The sequence below is a fragment of the Suncus etruscus genome, chromosome 9 (assembly GCF_024139225.1).
Source record: "Suncus etruscus isolate mSunEtr1 chromosome 9, mSunEtr1.pri.cur, whole genome shotgun sequence".
Lineage (NCBI taxonomy): Eukaryota > Metazoa > Chordata > Mammalia > Eulipotyphla > Soricidae > Suncus > Suncus etruscus.
The window spans coordinates 69,093,447-69,109,990 of record NC_064856.1 but is presented as its reverse complement, the minus strand read 5'-3'; the positions used below and the strand labels follow the sequence as shown (position 1 = coordinate 69,109,990).

The 16,544-nt window shown below is 38.4% G+C and overlaps 1 protein-coding gene across 1 annotated transcript; it reads left to right on the top strand.

Moving 5' to 3' along the window:
* Positions 1–2,908: 2,908 nt before the first annotated feature.
* On the top strand, positions 2,909–3,619 carry LOC126018566 (mas-related G-protein coupled receptor member X1-like). The gene has a single exon (XM_049780683.1). The coding sequence runs from the start codon at positions 2,909–2,911 to the stop codon at positions 3,617–3,619; it is 711 nt and encodes a 236-aa protein (XP_049636640.1).
* Positions 3,620–16,544: the final 12,925 nt, after the last annotated feature.

Below are 16,544 nucleotides of genomic sequence, written 5' to 3'. Positions count from 1 at the left end.
CTGTACAATGCTTTTGGAAGTATTGCCATTTTAATGATGTTGATCCTGCCAATCCATGAGCAAGGTATGTGTTTCCACATATGGAAATTCCACATATGGAAATGAGGCAATATGGAAATGGTGATGGAGAAAATCATTAACTTCTTTTTTTTTTTTTTTTTTTTTTTTTTTTGCGGTTTTTGGGTCACACCCGGCAGTGCTCAGGGTTACTCCTGGCTCCATGCTCAGAAATTGCTCCTGGCAGGCATGGGGGACCATGTGGGACGCCGGGATTCGAACCAATGACCTTCTACATGAAAGGCAAACGCCTTACCTCCATGCTATCTCTCCGGCCCCAAAATCATTAACTTCTTTAGCCTATTCTTGGAAGGTAGTTTTAGATGATTGAATCTCTTTTTTTTTTTTTTTTTGGTTTCTCGGGTCACACCCGTTCAATGCTCAGGGGTTACTCCTGGTTAAGCGCTCAGAAATCGCCCCTGGCTTAGGGGATCATATGGGACACCGGGGGATAGAACCACGATCCTAATCCTTGGCTAGCGCTTGCAAGGCAGACACCTTACCTCTAGCGCCACTTCGCCGGCCCTGATTGAATCTCTTATCCATTGTTTCACACTCACTGTCTATGTATTATTTGTTTATTGTCAGAGTTTCAAATGTGTTTTCTTTGGAAATATTTATCACTTTTATTATCAATTCTATGACATTTATTAAAAAAGAATGAATGTTTTTAAAATGATGCACCACAAAAAATATGGTACATCTACACAATGACATACTATGCAGTTGTTAGGAACATTGAATTTGCTTATACATAGATGGATATGGATATTATTATGCCGAATGAAAGGAGACAGAGGGAGAGGGATAGACAAAAATATTCTCACTCATTTGTGGGATATAAAAAAAAAAGATAGCATGATAATAATATCCAGAGACAATAGAGATGTGGTCCAAGAGGACCAGTTCATGATAGAAAGCTTGCCACAAAGAGCAGTGAGTGCAATTAGGCTAAACAAGGGTCCACTGTCACAATAATAGTTGGAATTATCACTGTGGATACTGGGTGCTGAGCAGTGCTTAAATTTAAAAAAAATATATATAACAAAACAAAAAATAGCAGTTGGACATTTTTTCTGTTTCTTCCAATGTTAACATCTTGCAAGACTCTAGTAGAACCAAGAACTTGGAGTTTATACAACCAAACAACAGACGCTTTCCTCAGCTACAATATTACCTTATTTCCCTTAAGCAACACTTATCTTCCAACACCTTCATCCCTTACTTAACTCCAGTAAATCACTGAGCTGTTGTCCATGTTTATTGTTATCTCAGAGATGTTACATAAATAAAACCATGCACACAGTGTGAAAAAAAATAACTGGGTGCTGAAAGGGGATAAAATGATTTGTATGATACCCTCTTACTGACAATAGTGCAAACCATAGTGTCAAAAAGGAAAGAGCGAATAAGTGAGAGAGAGACAGAGACAGGCAGAGAGGGAGAGATAGAGAGAGAGGAGAAGTAAAATGCCTGCCCCAGAGGTGAGCAGGGGTTGAGGCTGGGGCCTGGGGTGAAAGGGACAATGGAGACGTTGGTGGTGGGAAATACATACTAATGAAGGGTGTTACACATTCTATAACTGAAATAACTGAAACTCAATCATGAACAATTTTGTAACCACAGTGCTTAAGTAATTTAAATAATTATTTTAACAATTATGATTCACAGGTATCTGTATGTAGTTTAAGTTCACGATTTTGGTTGTTGAAGAAATATTTCCATTAGGAATCCCAAACATTACAGACTAAATTTTAAAATTCGCCTATTGTAATGACAGGCTTGGGGAGCAAGAGGTACTAGATGGAGTATGGGAACATGGGTGGTGGTAGGACTGTTGATGAAACATTGTATAAATAAAAATTCAACAATGAATAACTTCGTAAATCACAATACTTTGAATTTAAAAAATAATATTTCCAATAAAGCTGTCACCTCAATGAGATAAAATTCATAAAACTGGCTCATGACCGAAGGTAAAAGATACTTTATCTCTTCCAGTTAACTCCTCCCTATTACAAAAGATCTGGTTTCATACTATAGGGTTCTACATGAACCTTTAGGATGCATCAATATCCAGTTCAAGGGAAAGGAAAAAGACAGATCTCTCTAAGAGTGAATGTATTATTTCTGCTCACCTCTCATTAACAGAGATCAGTTACATGGTATCATCAATGATGCTGGGTAAATGCATCATATCTCATAAACTCTTCAGAATAATAATTTTGAGAAGAGGTTAATGGATCTTGTGGGGCACTTGCAAGTCTACAGCCCTTGATTCTTCTCATTCATTCTTTCTTTATTTAATAATTGAAAAACTCATAACTCTCAGCTTTGCCCCTCACAAATGTTAAGAAAAACACTAATAGTGGGAGAAAAGAATTTTCTCTCCTCAATCATCTGACACACTGGACCATTTCCAGTAGACATGCTATTGCACACATGCTATAACAAAAAAATAGCCTTATTCTGTTCATACCAAAAATTATGTTGTCTTATTTCTTTGCTGGTTGGGTAATGTTCAGTCACTAAAATACCATATGTCTTATGAATGGCTTTAGATTACCTGGATAAAAGAGCAAACCTCACTTCCAGAGCAGAAGAAATGATTGACTCAATATTATTTTTTCACATTGCCTCCTCAGTCTTCTCTCCTCTGTTTTCAAGAAACATAAGATAGCCAAGGATATTGAGTAGGGATGTTAGGACAATGGAATATTCTAATGCGTAAAGAATTGTGTTTCAGAAGAGAAGTCAAATTTGTGAGCTCTTCAAAATGAATTGTAATCCCTGGAAGTCTTCCATTTTTTCTTTTCTAATGTGGCAATAATTGTCAGCTAATATTGTGGTCATGAGAATCAACAATAATAGCCTTGTTTATGTTTCCAGAAACTCCAGTGGAGAGTTTGTGAGCCTGGATCCAACTGTCTCTATTTTGGGAACCAAACTTAAAGTAGTGAATGGCTGTCAGGAGATCTTTCAAACAATGTACAACATGAAGTTTCTGCCACTTGACATTCTGGTAATCATCATCTCTCTGCTTGGGCTGGCAGGAAACGGTCTTGTGCTCTGGCTCCTAGGTTTCCAGATGCAGAGGAATGCTCTCCATGTCTACATCTTTAACTTGGCAGTCTCTGACTTTCTCTTCCTGGCTGTTCAGTTTATATTCCACCTGATGAGACTCACTAGTGACTTAGAATTGATCTCCATCTATATCCACAGACTTGTTATCATTGTGAAGAATGTGACCTATATCACTGGCCTGAGTTTTCTTAGTTTCATCAGCACTCAGAGATGTCTGTCAGTCCTCTGGCCCCTGTGGTACCGCTTCCACCACCCAAAATACATGTCAGCAGTCATATCTGCCCTGCTCTGGACTTTGTCCCTGCTATTGACTATACTGCATGAGAACTACTGTCACAGCACATTTGGAAATTGCGATAGAAGATTGTGTCAGCAAAATGATACCATCATTGCTATATGGCTGATTCTCTTATTCGTGCTTCTCTTTGGGTTTGGCTTGGTCTTGCTGATCAAACTGTTTGTGGCTCCCAAAGGATAAAGTTAACCAGGCTCTATGTGACTCTTGGATTCACAATACTGGTCTTCCTTCTCTGTGGCCTACCCTGGGGCATACACTGGTTTCCCTTATTCTGGTTTATACAAGAGGTTAAAATGAAGAAATTTATTGAAGCTGCAAAATTACTAACTTGTGTCAACAGCTGTGCCAATCCCATCATTTTCTTCTTTGTTGGCTCTTATAGGCAGTGGCAGAAACATCGAAGGCAGACTCTGAGGTTGGTTCTGCAGAGGGCTTTGCAGGATGTTCCTGAAGTACATGGAAGTGAAGGCTATGATCTTCAGGAAACCCAGGAGATACCTTCAATCCAACCTGACATCTTGACAGATATATTGTTTAATTTAGTATTGTAGTTTGGTTCCTATGCTTCAGTAGTGTTAGGTCTAGGGGTTTAGATAAAAAGAACCCTTTTAAAGCTGAGTCCCTTCTCTTTTTTTTCTTTTACTTTTTTTCAGAGCAATGGACTTCATTTATTGAAGGTAGGGACAAGGCTTTTAAGGGGAAACTTTTGGCAAGAAACAGAATGTGGGTAATACAGTTTAGACATTACAGAAACAAGATAATATGCAGAGACAACAATCACAAGGTACATGGCATCATTGATTTGGATGGTATGCAAAGATAGCAGTTACAATGCCCATAGCATCATTAATTCAGGAAGTATGTAAAAATAACGGTTGCAATGCTTATGGCACTATTAGCCTAAACAGGTTGTTTGACCTGGATGACTTTCTCCTGCATAAATCTGAATCCCTTTTCATTGTGTAATTGAGCCACAGTTTGCTCTGATGTTGATACATATCTATGTATATTTATATATTTCTCTACCATAATAATTCAACTATGAACATTCTTATTCAACAATTTTTGGTATATTTTTATTTTTATAAATAAATAACCTAAGGTGAAATTACATCACAATGAGAAATATTTTACAGACGTGACTCTATTAGTCTATCTAATTCCTTTCTGAAGTTGTATACTGTATTCAACATTCCTACTGCAACGTAGAATTTCCACATGCAAAACATCCTTTTTACCAGCCCTCCCAATAAATCTTATATAGCTAATCTTCCAAATATTGTTATGGTCATACATGTGAAGTAGTATCTCATTATAGGTTTATCTCCTATATTCCTTATTATAAAGAACTATTTACATATTAACTATATAATAATTTCAGATGCATGATATAATGATTCCATATTTGTACATATTTCAAAATAATTACCACAGAATCTAGCAACACATTCTTCGGTTTGTATGCCCATATTATTTATGCTCTTCCGAAATAATCCCATATAAAAATAGGAGAGAAAATGAACAGAAATATATCCAAGAAGCAATCGGCATAAAAGAAGTGTTCATCACCACTTTTATTAGGGAAACGTAAATAAATCAAAATAATAAGTATATATTATCTCACATATGACTGGAAATAATCAGTATTTGTGGGGATATGGTGAAAGAGGTCACTCATTCACTACTGGTAAAAATGTTGTAGTATTTTTTACTATTTTAGTATGTCTTACTGTACTATAATAGGGATATAGAACAGGGAGGGCTCTTGCCTTGCATGAGGCCAGCCCAAGTTCAATCCTCAGCACCTTATATGCTTCTCCAAGCTGACAGGAGTGATATCTGAACATAAATTCATGGATATGTCCCGAGCACCATTGAGTATGACCCCAAAATGCAAAAAAAAAATTAAAAATTAAAAAGGAAAAGAAAAGAGAACAGAATAAAAAATTCTCTAAAAGAATACATACCTCTGTTCTTTGCAGTGCTTAATACAATAGCCAAGATATAGGAACAACACAAAGTCTCAACTGTTTGATCCCCACTGTGACACTGGCAGAAGATGCTGGCAGATCCAGAACTGCCTGGCAGATTAAACCCTGTAGAGCAACTGTTTCGAATTCTCCTTGAGATGAACTCTTCAGAGACAGCACTCCAGAGATGAGAAACAATACCACAAAGAGGATAAACATCTCCCCATGATCAGTGGTTACCTCCAGGCTCTTCCTCCTCCCTCACAGAGAGCTCTAGTAAAATGAAAGATTACCTATCACTATTACTTTGCTCCGGAGCCATCCCTAAATCCCAATATTTATGCTTATATTCTCCCTGGCACCTCACTTGCCTCAAGCTATGTTTCTGCTATGTCCTGCCATCCCCTCCTGCATGTATCCCCATCCCTCTTGTCCTATATAAGCATTGTTAGAATGAAATAAAGTGTCTCTGGTCATCAGTCTGTGACTCATTCTCTTCCATTCATCCAGTCATCAGCTGGGGAATTGTTCTCCTTCCTAGATGCTCTGTGGAGTGGGGGGAGTGACAGAAGCCAACTCTCCCTGGCCACTTGGTCAGCAACTAAACTATGAGTGAATGGATCAAGAATTTATGGTGGGCTGGAGAGATGGCATTAAGGTAGGGCATTTGCCTTGCATGCAGAAGGATGGTGGTTTGAATCCTGGCATCCCATATGGTCCCCCAAGCCTGCCAGGAATGATTTCTGAGCATATAACCAGGAGTAGCCCCTGAACACTGCTGGGTGTGACCCAACACCCCCCAAAAAAAGAATTTATGGTATGTTCACACAAACACAGAGAAGCACACAAATCTAAGAAAATCTAAGAAAGAACAAATCATACAATTGTGGCAATATTGATAAAATTAGAAAATATCACACCTACTCAAATCAAAGATATAATACTTATTTTCCCTAGTACATGATATGATCCATTGTGAATCTTAAAATGAAAACACATTGACTAAAAGTTATTTGACTAGCTTAGATGCCACAAATGAATATATATGAATCATCTTCATTGTTCACTTTTAGTTCATTCTACCATATACAGCAGACATGAGACTATCTTTTTCCTCTTCCCTTTAAAAATTAGCAACAACTAGATTTCTTTTATTCGTGCAATTTCTCACTCTCATATCGATAACATTCAGCTCCAAGGGTCATGGACTGCCCCAAATTAGAATATAATCACAATATCATCCCCTGGAATTTTATAACAGCAGAATCATCTTGCTTTTCCCATGAAGAAATCCTATGAAGGCTACAAGTTGGACTACATGGGGCTAGCATCTCTGAGATTTGCCTGCTCTGCAGAAATAGCCCAAACTCAAAAATGACCTCCATCACCCCTCCTACTTTACTCTTTGGGTGCATTATACCATTAAAAGGAGTTACATGTAATATTCTACAAAAGTATGCAAGAAGTTTGCATTATCACTCTCTACCTTATACCAGGAGGAACTTCACAGCCTAGAAGTGTTTATTAAATGTGACAAAGATAATATGACTGTTTAGAGGAGTATCCACAGGGACATGATGTTGGAAAGAACCAAAATCTTACAATATATTGACTTCAAAGAGCAATTTGGTTTGCTTCTAAAGATAAGAAAGAGAAAATTAAGTGTAGGGAATGTATGGTATAAGCAAGAACTTACCGTAATTACCTCAAACTTAGAGTTGTATGCAACAAAAACAGAATGAAGTCCCTTAAAAAGGATAGTTGACATAATTCTAAAGGAAAGGACATGCAACTCAGCAGTGCTAGGTAGGCTAACTTGAATAAGTTTCATCACCTCAAACTGTTTTGATATCCTTGTCATATAAATAAGGCTCTTCTTTCATGCTTTTTACCTCTACCGTTATTAAGTTACAAAACCATATGTGAAATGTGCTCCAGAATCTTTGCATTCCATGGTGAGTCTGGAAGGGACTATCAGGTAAAATAGCCTGTTCTGGAGGCTAAAACTAAGACAGACTTCATTTTCCCAATTTGGGTCATGTCCAGCCCATAATTCTTAGACCCACCTAATTTAAAATAATTAAAAGTATGTAACTAATTTTCTCTAAATAGAGAAGAATTACTGTTCTAAACTTGGTAAATAATTGTTAGTATTTTGCCTAAATTCAAATTTTGGGCTTTCTGTCCTCTAAACAATCTGTTTTTCCAACTCTAGTATTTCAAACACTAAAAATTCCTCAATATTTATAACATCTAATCAATAATCTATGCATTTCTGTTTACTGAACAGATATTTCATTTTACTCTGAATTTTATGTATACACATTTTTTATAAAACTTCATTTTTGCACACTTGGGTGCCCTTCAATTTGATAGCATAAAGTCTCATTTATAAAATCCCAGGCATAAGTTCATTATAACCAGTTAGATTAAAATTAAGTATAAAGAACATAAAACATAAACTCTGCAGTATGTTCTTCCATGTCTATGACTAGAACCTGAAAATAACTGATAAGAATACAAATAAGAATTCTAACAGCTTGTGTCTTCATTTTTGCAATTCCTTAACAATTTTTACTTTCCCTTTGCATATAATTATTACTCAGAAGCATATTATTGAAGTATTTCTTCCAGTTTTCTTTTTTATTACTAGTCATCAAAATATATAATTGATATTATTTCAATCTCCAAGAATGTATGAACTGTTTAATGTCCCTGTGTTGCTGATAAAATACAACATCCCCATCAATACCCCCCTCATCAGCAGAGGAGTAGAGTTCCCATAGGGTTCCCAGAGTTCTCATGGCTTTTAGGAAATGGGGAAGAGAAGGGAGGTAACCTCAGGAAAGGGATCTACCACTTCCCTCTCTACCCACATTGGCTCTGCTTTCCTCTCTGCCAACCTTAGGCCCCAGGAAGTGCCTGAAAAATTTAGAACTGATAAAATCTTTGATAATCCCCTGCACAGTATAGACCTCCAGTCTCACTAGCTCCAGGAGGTAGCTATTTTATCAGGAAATAAAGGGATGGAAGATGAGGTTACTAGGGTCCAGGATTGAAGAACGAGATCAAACAATTGAAATAAAACAAAACAAAACTTTATTTCATCAGCCACAAGCCCCAAACTGGCCAGCCAGGACTATCTCTCAGAGGAGAAAACCCCCTGCCAAGATCACAAGCCAGTTTATATCGGGAGGGAATGAGAAGCTTCTGATGATCTTTAAGACGCTTGGCTATTGCCTAGGGTACCTTCCTACTGCTCTCTTATATCTCTTTCCAGATATTCTACCTGGTAGGGCCAGGTAGCTCATATGGCCAGATAACTCAGGGTAATGTTAATGGAAATTTAGACTTGAGAAAGAAAAACCTAACATGTGGTCCTTTACAAAATGGTGTCTCTCCTTGTTCAGAACCTAGGGCCCCAAAAGGTAGATAAAGATTTTTTTAAGTGAATAGGGAAATGACCCCAAAAGTATAAAAATGCACGTCTCAAGATAAGATGAGGGCTTATGTATCTTTAAGTATGAAAGCACATATCTCAAGAGGAGATGTGGGCATTTACATGTCTCTTCCCCAGCCAAATTTTCACCCAAACAGCCTTCTAGGCCACTCTGTTGGTGGTTGCCAAGGAAGAGAGATCAGAACAGTGGATGGTCTTCTTGATATTCTTCCTGTGACCTTTGTTGGGGGTTGAGGAGGTAGAGCTTCTCTTTCCAGAGGAGATCTCAGGAAGACTCAGTATACCTAAGGTGGAATTTTGCATTTCACTGGTTTTCTTAGCTCCTTGAGACTGGTCTTTTGTGTGAAAGGCCTTTACGCCTTTAGACTGTTTTAGGTTTCAGACAATGTTTTTGCACATAATATTACCTGTCTTCTTGCCTGTAACAAAACTCATTTAATTTGAAAGAAACAAAGTCTTGAGTTTATTTTAAGACCTTATTCTTACTATTTCTCCCACATTTAAATGTATTTGAGATTTCTTCTTCTAACTGGGCTTTTTTCCCCTTTAAAACAGATATTTACATTATGCTAGTAAGAAAAAGTCCTTTTACTTTCATTTGCCTGAAAATCTTATATTCCTCCTTCAAGTGTTAATGCAAAACTAACTTAAAAGTATTCTTGGTTAAAATGATTGAAGTTTCTTTTATTCAATGCTCCATAAATATAATGCAATTTCCTTCTAACCTGGAGACTTTGTATGGGAAACTATGCTAATAGTTTTATGGGTGATCCCGAGTAATTAAAAGAGAAAGCTTCAGTTTCCCCTGGTCAGAAGTTCTAGATGTTCCCATTAAGGTATGTTAGCACATACCTCATCACCCAGGAACTGGCTGATACTTTAATCATTCTAACTAGATCTTAGAATTCTGCCCCACCAAAGAGTAGATAAAGGGCAGTGCCTAAGACAAATGACCAAATCCAAAGTGTTCAGACCAGGCCTACCACTCTGCATTTTTGTAACATTTTTTATCAATTGATAATAAAAGCAAAGTGCCTTCTAAGGCCTTGCACAAAGACTCAGTTTTCCAATAAATATTTTCTCCACAAAACAGCCATATTTAATTTAGTCCAATACTAAGTTCCTCTCCATTCAGGGATTTCCTTTTCCTTCTCCTTGACTTTCAATAAACTTTTTTACACTCTAACTTTGAATCTGAGAAGCATTACTACTCATTTCATTATTCTCGTTCTTGAAAATACTGAAGAACCTGGGATCTAGATAACCACAGAGTCAGGCTGTCACCGCTCCTGCATCACCACTGAGAAAGGCTGGGAAAATCTAAAACTCTGGGCCTTGCTCTGGCAAGGAAAATATAGCCAGTTCTAGATCTTGCCCAGATCTTTGGGTCCATCACTTTCCTTCGCTGAAAAAAATTTCAAGAGGAGACCAGTAGTAGAAGTAAAAACAGATTTTATTTAGGAATTCTGAAGAAAGGGAGGAAGAGGATAAGAAAAAGAGAGTAACAAGAGGGGGGTAATTTTGCCTGAGTGTCTGTCTCTTCATTTCTATCGAGCCTTACAATCCTCAGTATGGTTCCCAGAAACCCTCCAAGAGAGATCCCTGAGTGCAAGTCAGGAGTATGCCCTGAATTCTGTTAAGTATGACTTTAACAAAAAAAAAAAAAAGCATTATTTGTTGGATAATAAGTTCTTGACTAGCTTATGACTCAGTGCCATTGCTTGCTTCCAATCTGATATTTCTGCCCTGTGTAAGCCCTTTTTTTTTTTTTTTTTTTTTAATTTTGGGCCACATCCAGTGATGCTCAGGGGTTACTCCTGGCTCTGCACTCAGAAATCGCTCCTGGCTTGGGGGACCATATCACATGCTGGGAGATCAAACCGCAGTCCATCCTGGGTCAGCAGCATGCAAGGCAAAATGTCCTACCGCTGTGCCATCACTCCAGTTCCTGTGTAAGCCCTTTGTGGACTAGATTGACTTTATTCAAAGACAAATAGGAGCCCTAGATGAGTGGTAGCATGAGCATGTCTAAGCAGACTGTAGCAAGAAACCCTCCACCCTGAGTCCAACCAGGAGTCAGTTTAACAAGAAAATAAGGAACAGTTGTTCCTTATCTGATTTGCCAGGCAGACCTACACACCCAAGAATTTTGGAATGAAGAATACAAAATTAAACAAATATTGCCACCTACTGGACAAACAAATAAGGCAACCCCCGTGTCTCAAAATCTTTGCCAAGAACCATTTTTAGTATAATTGCTAGATGGGAATATTGAAAAAGAATAATACCTCCAGAAATTAAACTTCACTACACAAAAATGAAAACAACAAATCTTATTATAAGATATATTATTTATTAAAGAACTTATTTTATAATAATCAATAAATTTAAAATATTTCAATTAAGCACAGAAATGCAGCTAATATCAGGGAGGAGAGAGTAAAAGTGTGTGTGTGTTGCATATGTGTGTGCGCGTCCATGTACACACGTGCATATATGAGAGAGAGAGACAGAGACAGAGTGACAGAGATACAGAGACAAATACAGAGAGTTTCCAGAGCTTTCTCCTGAAGACTCCTCTCTGAGCAAAATACTGTTCTCTAGTATCTCTCAATCCCAGGAGATTCTTCTCATCATCACAGGGCAGCTTGTCACCTCCAGCAAGAGAAATGAGAATAAGGTATGTTTATTAGTTATTTCTGACCAAACATCCAGTTGGGTTTTTGCTGGGAGCAGCTTGCATCCCCCAGCTCTAGTGGGGAAATACCCTATGAAAGGGAAGTGGGTGGATATGAACCAACCAACAGAATAATATTGAAGAAAATAATGAGACCACACAATGTATGGGGACCCACGTTCTATCAAATGTGTGACAAAATTTAATCTCCATGATGTGAGTATTATATATATATGGCATATATGTGTGTGACAAATGTGTGACAAAATATAATCTTCATAATGTGAGTATATATATATATATATATATATATATATATATATAAAACATATATATGGCAAAACCACAGTCTTAGGCATGAAAGGAATTTCCTCGTTGACACAGGGTTTGAATAATACAGAAACATTAACAGTAGACCTGTTGGTATTTACATAACAAATATGACTGGCTGGGCTCAATTGAAAAATATCTCTCTAAGAAGCCCTGAGTAGGAAGTTAGCATCTCCAAAAGGAGGAAGTTGCTAGATAGAATATTTTGTAGCTAAACCAGTTTAACAGGTCTGCAGGCTAGCAATGAGAAAGTTGAAGCTGCTTGTCTGCTACTTGCTTTAGCAGAGAGCTAAGTTAAAGAAATGTACATTTTGTGGCAGACTGGTATCTACAGAGACTCAGAGATAACTTGACTGACTGGCTTTTAGATGTAAATACGGCTGACAAGGAGAGAGGAAGCTTGTCTTTGTTTAGCTTTTGGTGCTGAAATTTCTTCTGGGCAAAAGAATTTGATTGAGGTCATATTTCGGCCTATAATTTTACAAGGGAAAAATAGCCAAATAATATGAAGGGAATACAATGTCAGTACCATGACATGAATCTCATAAATAGTGCGAGTAATCCATGGAGGGGCAGAAACCTCCGCTACGATCCAGCTGAACAAACATTGCTTGCAGCGAATAAGCTATCAGCATCAGGAATGTTCATAACACTGGACTGCTGGGCCGGCTGTATCACCCCTTTAATAGAGATGCCTATACACAGTGTGACAGGTTTTCCTCTTAATCTCATGTATATTGACATAACTTCACAGAGAGGAAGTGTATTCAGGGAACTGCAGGTACTCCTCAAAATACAGAAAAAATAAAAGCTGCCTTCTGGCAACTCTGAGGTTTGTATCTTCAACTGTGTTATATATGAGTTGGTAAAGCAAGACATTCCATTTACAGTAGCCTCTCTCCATTTTCCTTTTCAAACTGTTAAAAGGGACCCAAAAAGCCTAGGGCCTGGGTAGGTCCAGGGCCCAAGAGGAAAGCCCAGAGTCCAGGAAGCCCAGGGTCTGGAAAAAGCCCATCGCCTCAATAAAGACCATGAAACATACCTTCAGAGAATGCAAAAGCAAAGCAGGGTTTATTCCAGAACTCTAGGGTGTCACTGCAAGCCAGTGGATGACCCCAGCATCCAAATTTACAAACATTTAAGCTAATTCATATGATAACGAGCACACAGGTCAAAGCATTTCATAGGTTCATACAGTTCAAACCAGGGGTCTCAAACTCAATTTAGCTGGGGTGCTGCAGGAGGCAAAGTTGGGGTGAGACAGGGCCACATAAGGGATTTCACAAAAAAAAGTCCTTAAATGTCATTATTAACAGTTTAATTATTTCTTCTGAACATGAATAGAACATTGAGTGAAGATTATGAACAGTTCTTCTGAACATGGCATCTTTTGTCTATTCCTTGCTGCCAGAGACTTGACAGCACTTCTTCTCACAAATTTGAACCACATTTGGCTTTAGAGAGGAAGCAGTTGAGACCCTCAGTATGGCTTGAAGATGATCATCATTAAGTCTAGACCTGTACTTTGACTTATTGAAATTCAATGTGGAGAATAAATTTTCACACAAATATGTGTTCCCAAAAAGGCACATGGTGCGCTTGAACATTCAGGAAAACTCAGGAAAGCTGGGGGGAAATTCTCTCAAAAATTGCCCATGCATGTCTGCTTTTCCACTAATCTCCCTGAACTTGGCTTTGAGATCAGAGTTCCATTGCAGGTCAAAGAGCTCCATTTGAAGCACAGGAGGGGCATCTTGCACATCAAAGGAAAAGGGGTCCACAAAAATTTGGAAAGTGGCTCTGTGCTTTTTGAAGTCTGCAAATCTGTGATCAAATTCCTTCTCTAACTTAAAAATAACATCAACATATTTCTCAACACTGAATGGTATGCCTGCATCCACAAGTTCCTTGCATGCTGGGAAATGGCAAAGGTTTGTCTGAGAGAGCTGGGATTTCCATAACACAAGTTTTGTGGAGAATTCTCTCACATTGTCATAGGCAGCACTGATACTGCCCCAGGCCTTGTAACATCTTGTTTAGTACATTCAGCTTATGTGTGATGTCAACAAGAAAAGCTAAGTCCATGAGCCATTTGTGATCACTCAATTCAGAAACAGCATTCCTATCCTTCTCCATGAAGACTTTCACTTCTTTTCTCAACTCAAAAAAATCTTTTCAGGACATTTTTCTAGCTGAGTCAATGTACCTCAATGAAATAGAGCACATCTTCATATTCTGACTCCATTTCCTCTAAAAAAGCATGGAACCTCCTGTGCTTTAAGCCCCTGGATCTGATTCAGTTGATGCATTTCACAACAACAGATATCACATTGTCACACGGCAGGCATTTACTGCAAAGGGCCTGCTGATGGATAATGCAGTGAAGAGCAATGGCCTTCCCTACACCCTCCTCCTCAAGTTTTTTTTGAACAAGTGCCACCAGTCCATTTTTCTTCCCTGTCATCGATGGCGCTCCATCGGTTATTATTCCAACAAACCTCTTCCATGGCAAACCTGCATTCTCAATGGCATCACACAGGTGCCGAAATATCTCATTAGCGGTGGTCTGGCCATGCATTGGAATTATTGTGAACAGCTCCTCTGTCAATTCAAAATTACAATCAACACCACGAACATAAATTGTGAGCTGTACAGTGTCTGTTATATCTGTGCCCTCATCAAGAGCAACTGAGTATGCATCAAAACATTTGGCTTTCTCACACAGTTGATGATAAATGTCACGTGACATGTCAGAAATGCGCTTTGCCACAGTGTTGACAGAAAGGCTGGTTTTGCTAAATTGACCTTTCTTTTCTGGACAGATAATACTTGCAGCCTGTAACATGCTTTTTTTTTTTAACAAACTCTCCTTCTGTGAATGGTTTCCCTGCCTTAGCAATCATCTCACTAACCATGTAACTAGCTTCAACTGATGCAACATTCTCTTTAGTTGCTTTCTTGAAGAAATCTTGTTGCCTCATTAGACATGCTTTAAGACTGGCAACCCACTTGGCTCTCTCATTTCCTTGATATTTTGCACATTCCTCAGCATGTTTAGTTGACTAATGGCATTACAAGTTGTATTCCTTGTGCACTGCAACTTTCTCTGAGCAAATAAGACATGTGGGGATGCCCCTGTGCTAAACAAAGAAATACTGAGTCTCCCACTTTTCCTGAAATTGTCTGTGCTCGTCATCAATCTTTCTCTTCACTGCAGGCTTTGATGAAGTCATGAAGAAAGTATGACAAAATCTAATTCTGTAATAAACTTCTCTCCCTTAGGCCTCCCATAATGCAAGGGACAGCGGGCAGGAGCAGCGGAAATGACGTCTGAGCTAGGCCCAAAGTATTCTCAATTATTTGCTTACCAAATATTCACAATAAAAAATCGCATCAGTAAGAAAAAAATAGCAAAAAAAACGCATTAAACATTTGCATACCCCGAACGGAACTGTTCGGGGTATGCAAATGTTTAATGCGATTTTTTCTTACTAATGCGATTTTTATTGCAATTATTCAGTAAGCGAATAATCGTGACTACTGCGATATTTGAAGGCCAGCCGCAGGCCACAAAATGTATGGAGGGCTGCAAATGGCCCACGGGCCGCGAGTTTGAGACCCCTGCTTTAAACCATTCAATAATTTTTCAAGGCACAATTCTCTGTCTGCTCAGCCCCTTCATGACATCATCTACCCCCAGCTCCTAGACTGATGATATGCATAGATATGGGTTGGACCCTTCAGGTGGTTTCCTAATCTACAGGGTGGAGAACCCATTCCCTTGACAGCATAGTGACAGGAACAATTAGGGAGAGGAAGCCTTGTTTATATCATACTTCAAGCAAACCAGTGACAGAAGTGAAAATAGCTTATACTAAATTTTACCCTCATTCTATATCTATTGTGTCATCTATGTGTTATTCTCTTTTATAGTGGCTGTGTGCAATTATTCCTCTCTAATCTTCAAGGGTCATCTGCCATCTGCGGGAACCAAGGTGTCCCCATTTAGAATGTCAGTTTGGTTCCATCTTCCTCCCATCCCTCCAAGATGGAAACTTCCCCCTACTCAATAAGCTGCTAGCCAGCTCCCAAAATGAAAGGACATTCTCCCAGCCTGCCATGTACCACCCTGGGAAAAAGCTGCAGTCACCATTTCTGCAGACCCATTCTATATGGCCCTTTTTCTCCCACCTCCCCCATACTATGGACTGTTGCTTGCAATCGGATTCGATTCTGGAGAGACCCTAAGCTTGAGGACACTACCTGATCTCTGACTTCTTCAAATCCTTTTTCAGATTCCACAAGACCACAGTGCGGGATGAAACTGTCCTGATTTTTACCACCCACTCCAGACTATCTCAAAAAACTTAAAGTGGATATCTATATTTCCTTTGTGTGTTTCTGTACACACATTTCCTTAATAGTTATAATACTTAAGTGTTTATTTCCAGATGTAGAGGTAGCTTCCCCCATCCCTTTTTTTTTTAAATTCTAATAGAAAAATCTTGGTTGGGATATGAGCTCAGGTTAAAACCAGATTATAGAAATTGTTTATCTTGTTATTTTTACCTCCATATGCACCAACAGTAACATATGGCATTGTTCCTCTTTCCATAAGCACACTAAAATGGGGAAATCTTCTGTATAGAAATAATTTTTTATATAAAT

Bases quoted from the DNA above. Each gene is read 5' to 3' on its own strand.
- LOC126018566 (XM_049780683.1), top strand. From the start codon at position 2,909: ATGAGAATCAACAATAATAGCCTTGTTTATGTTTCCAGAAACTCCAGT.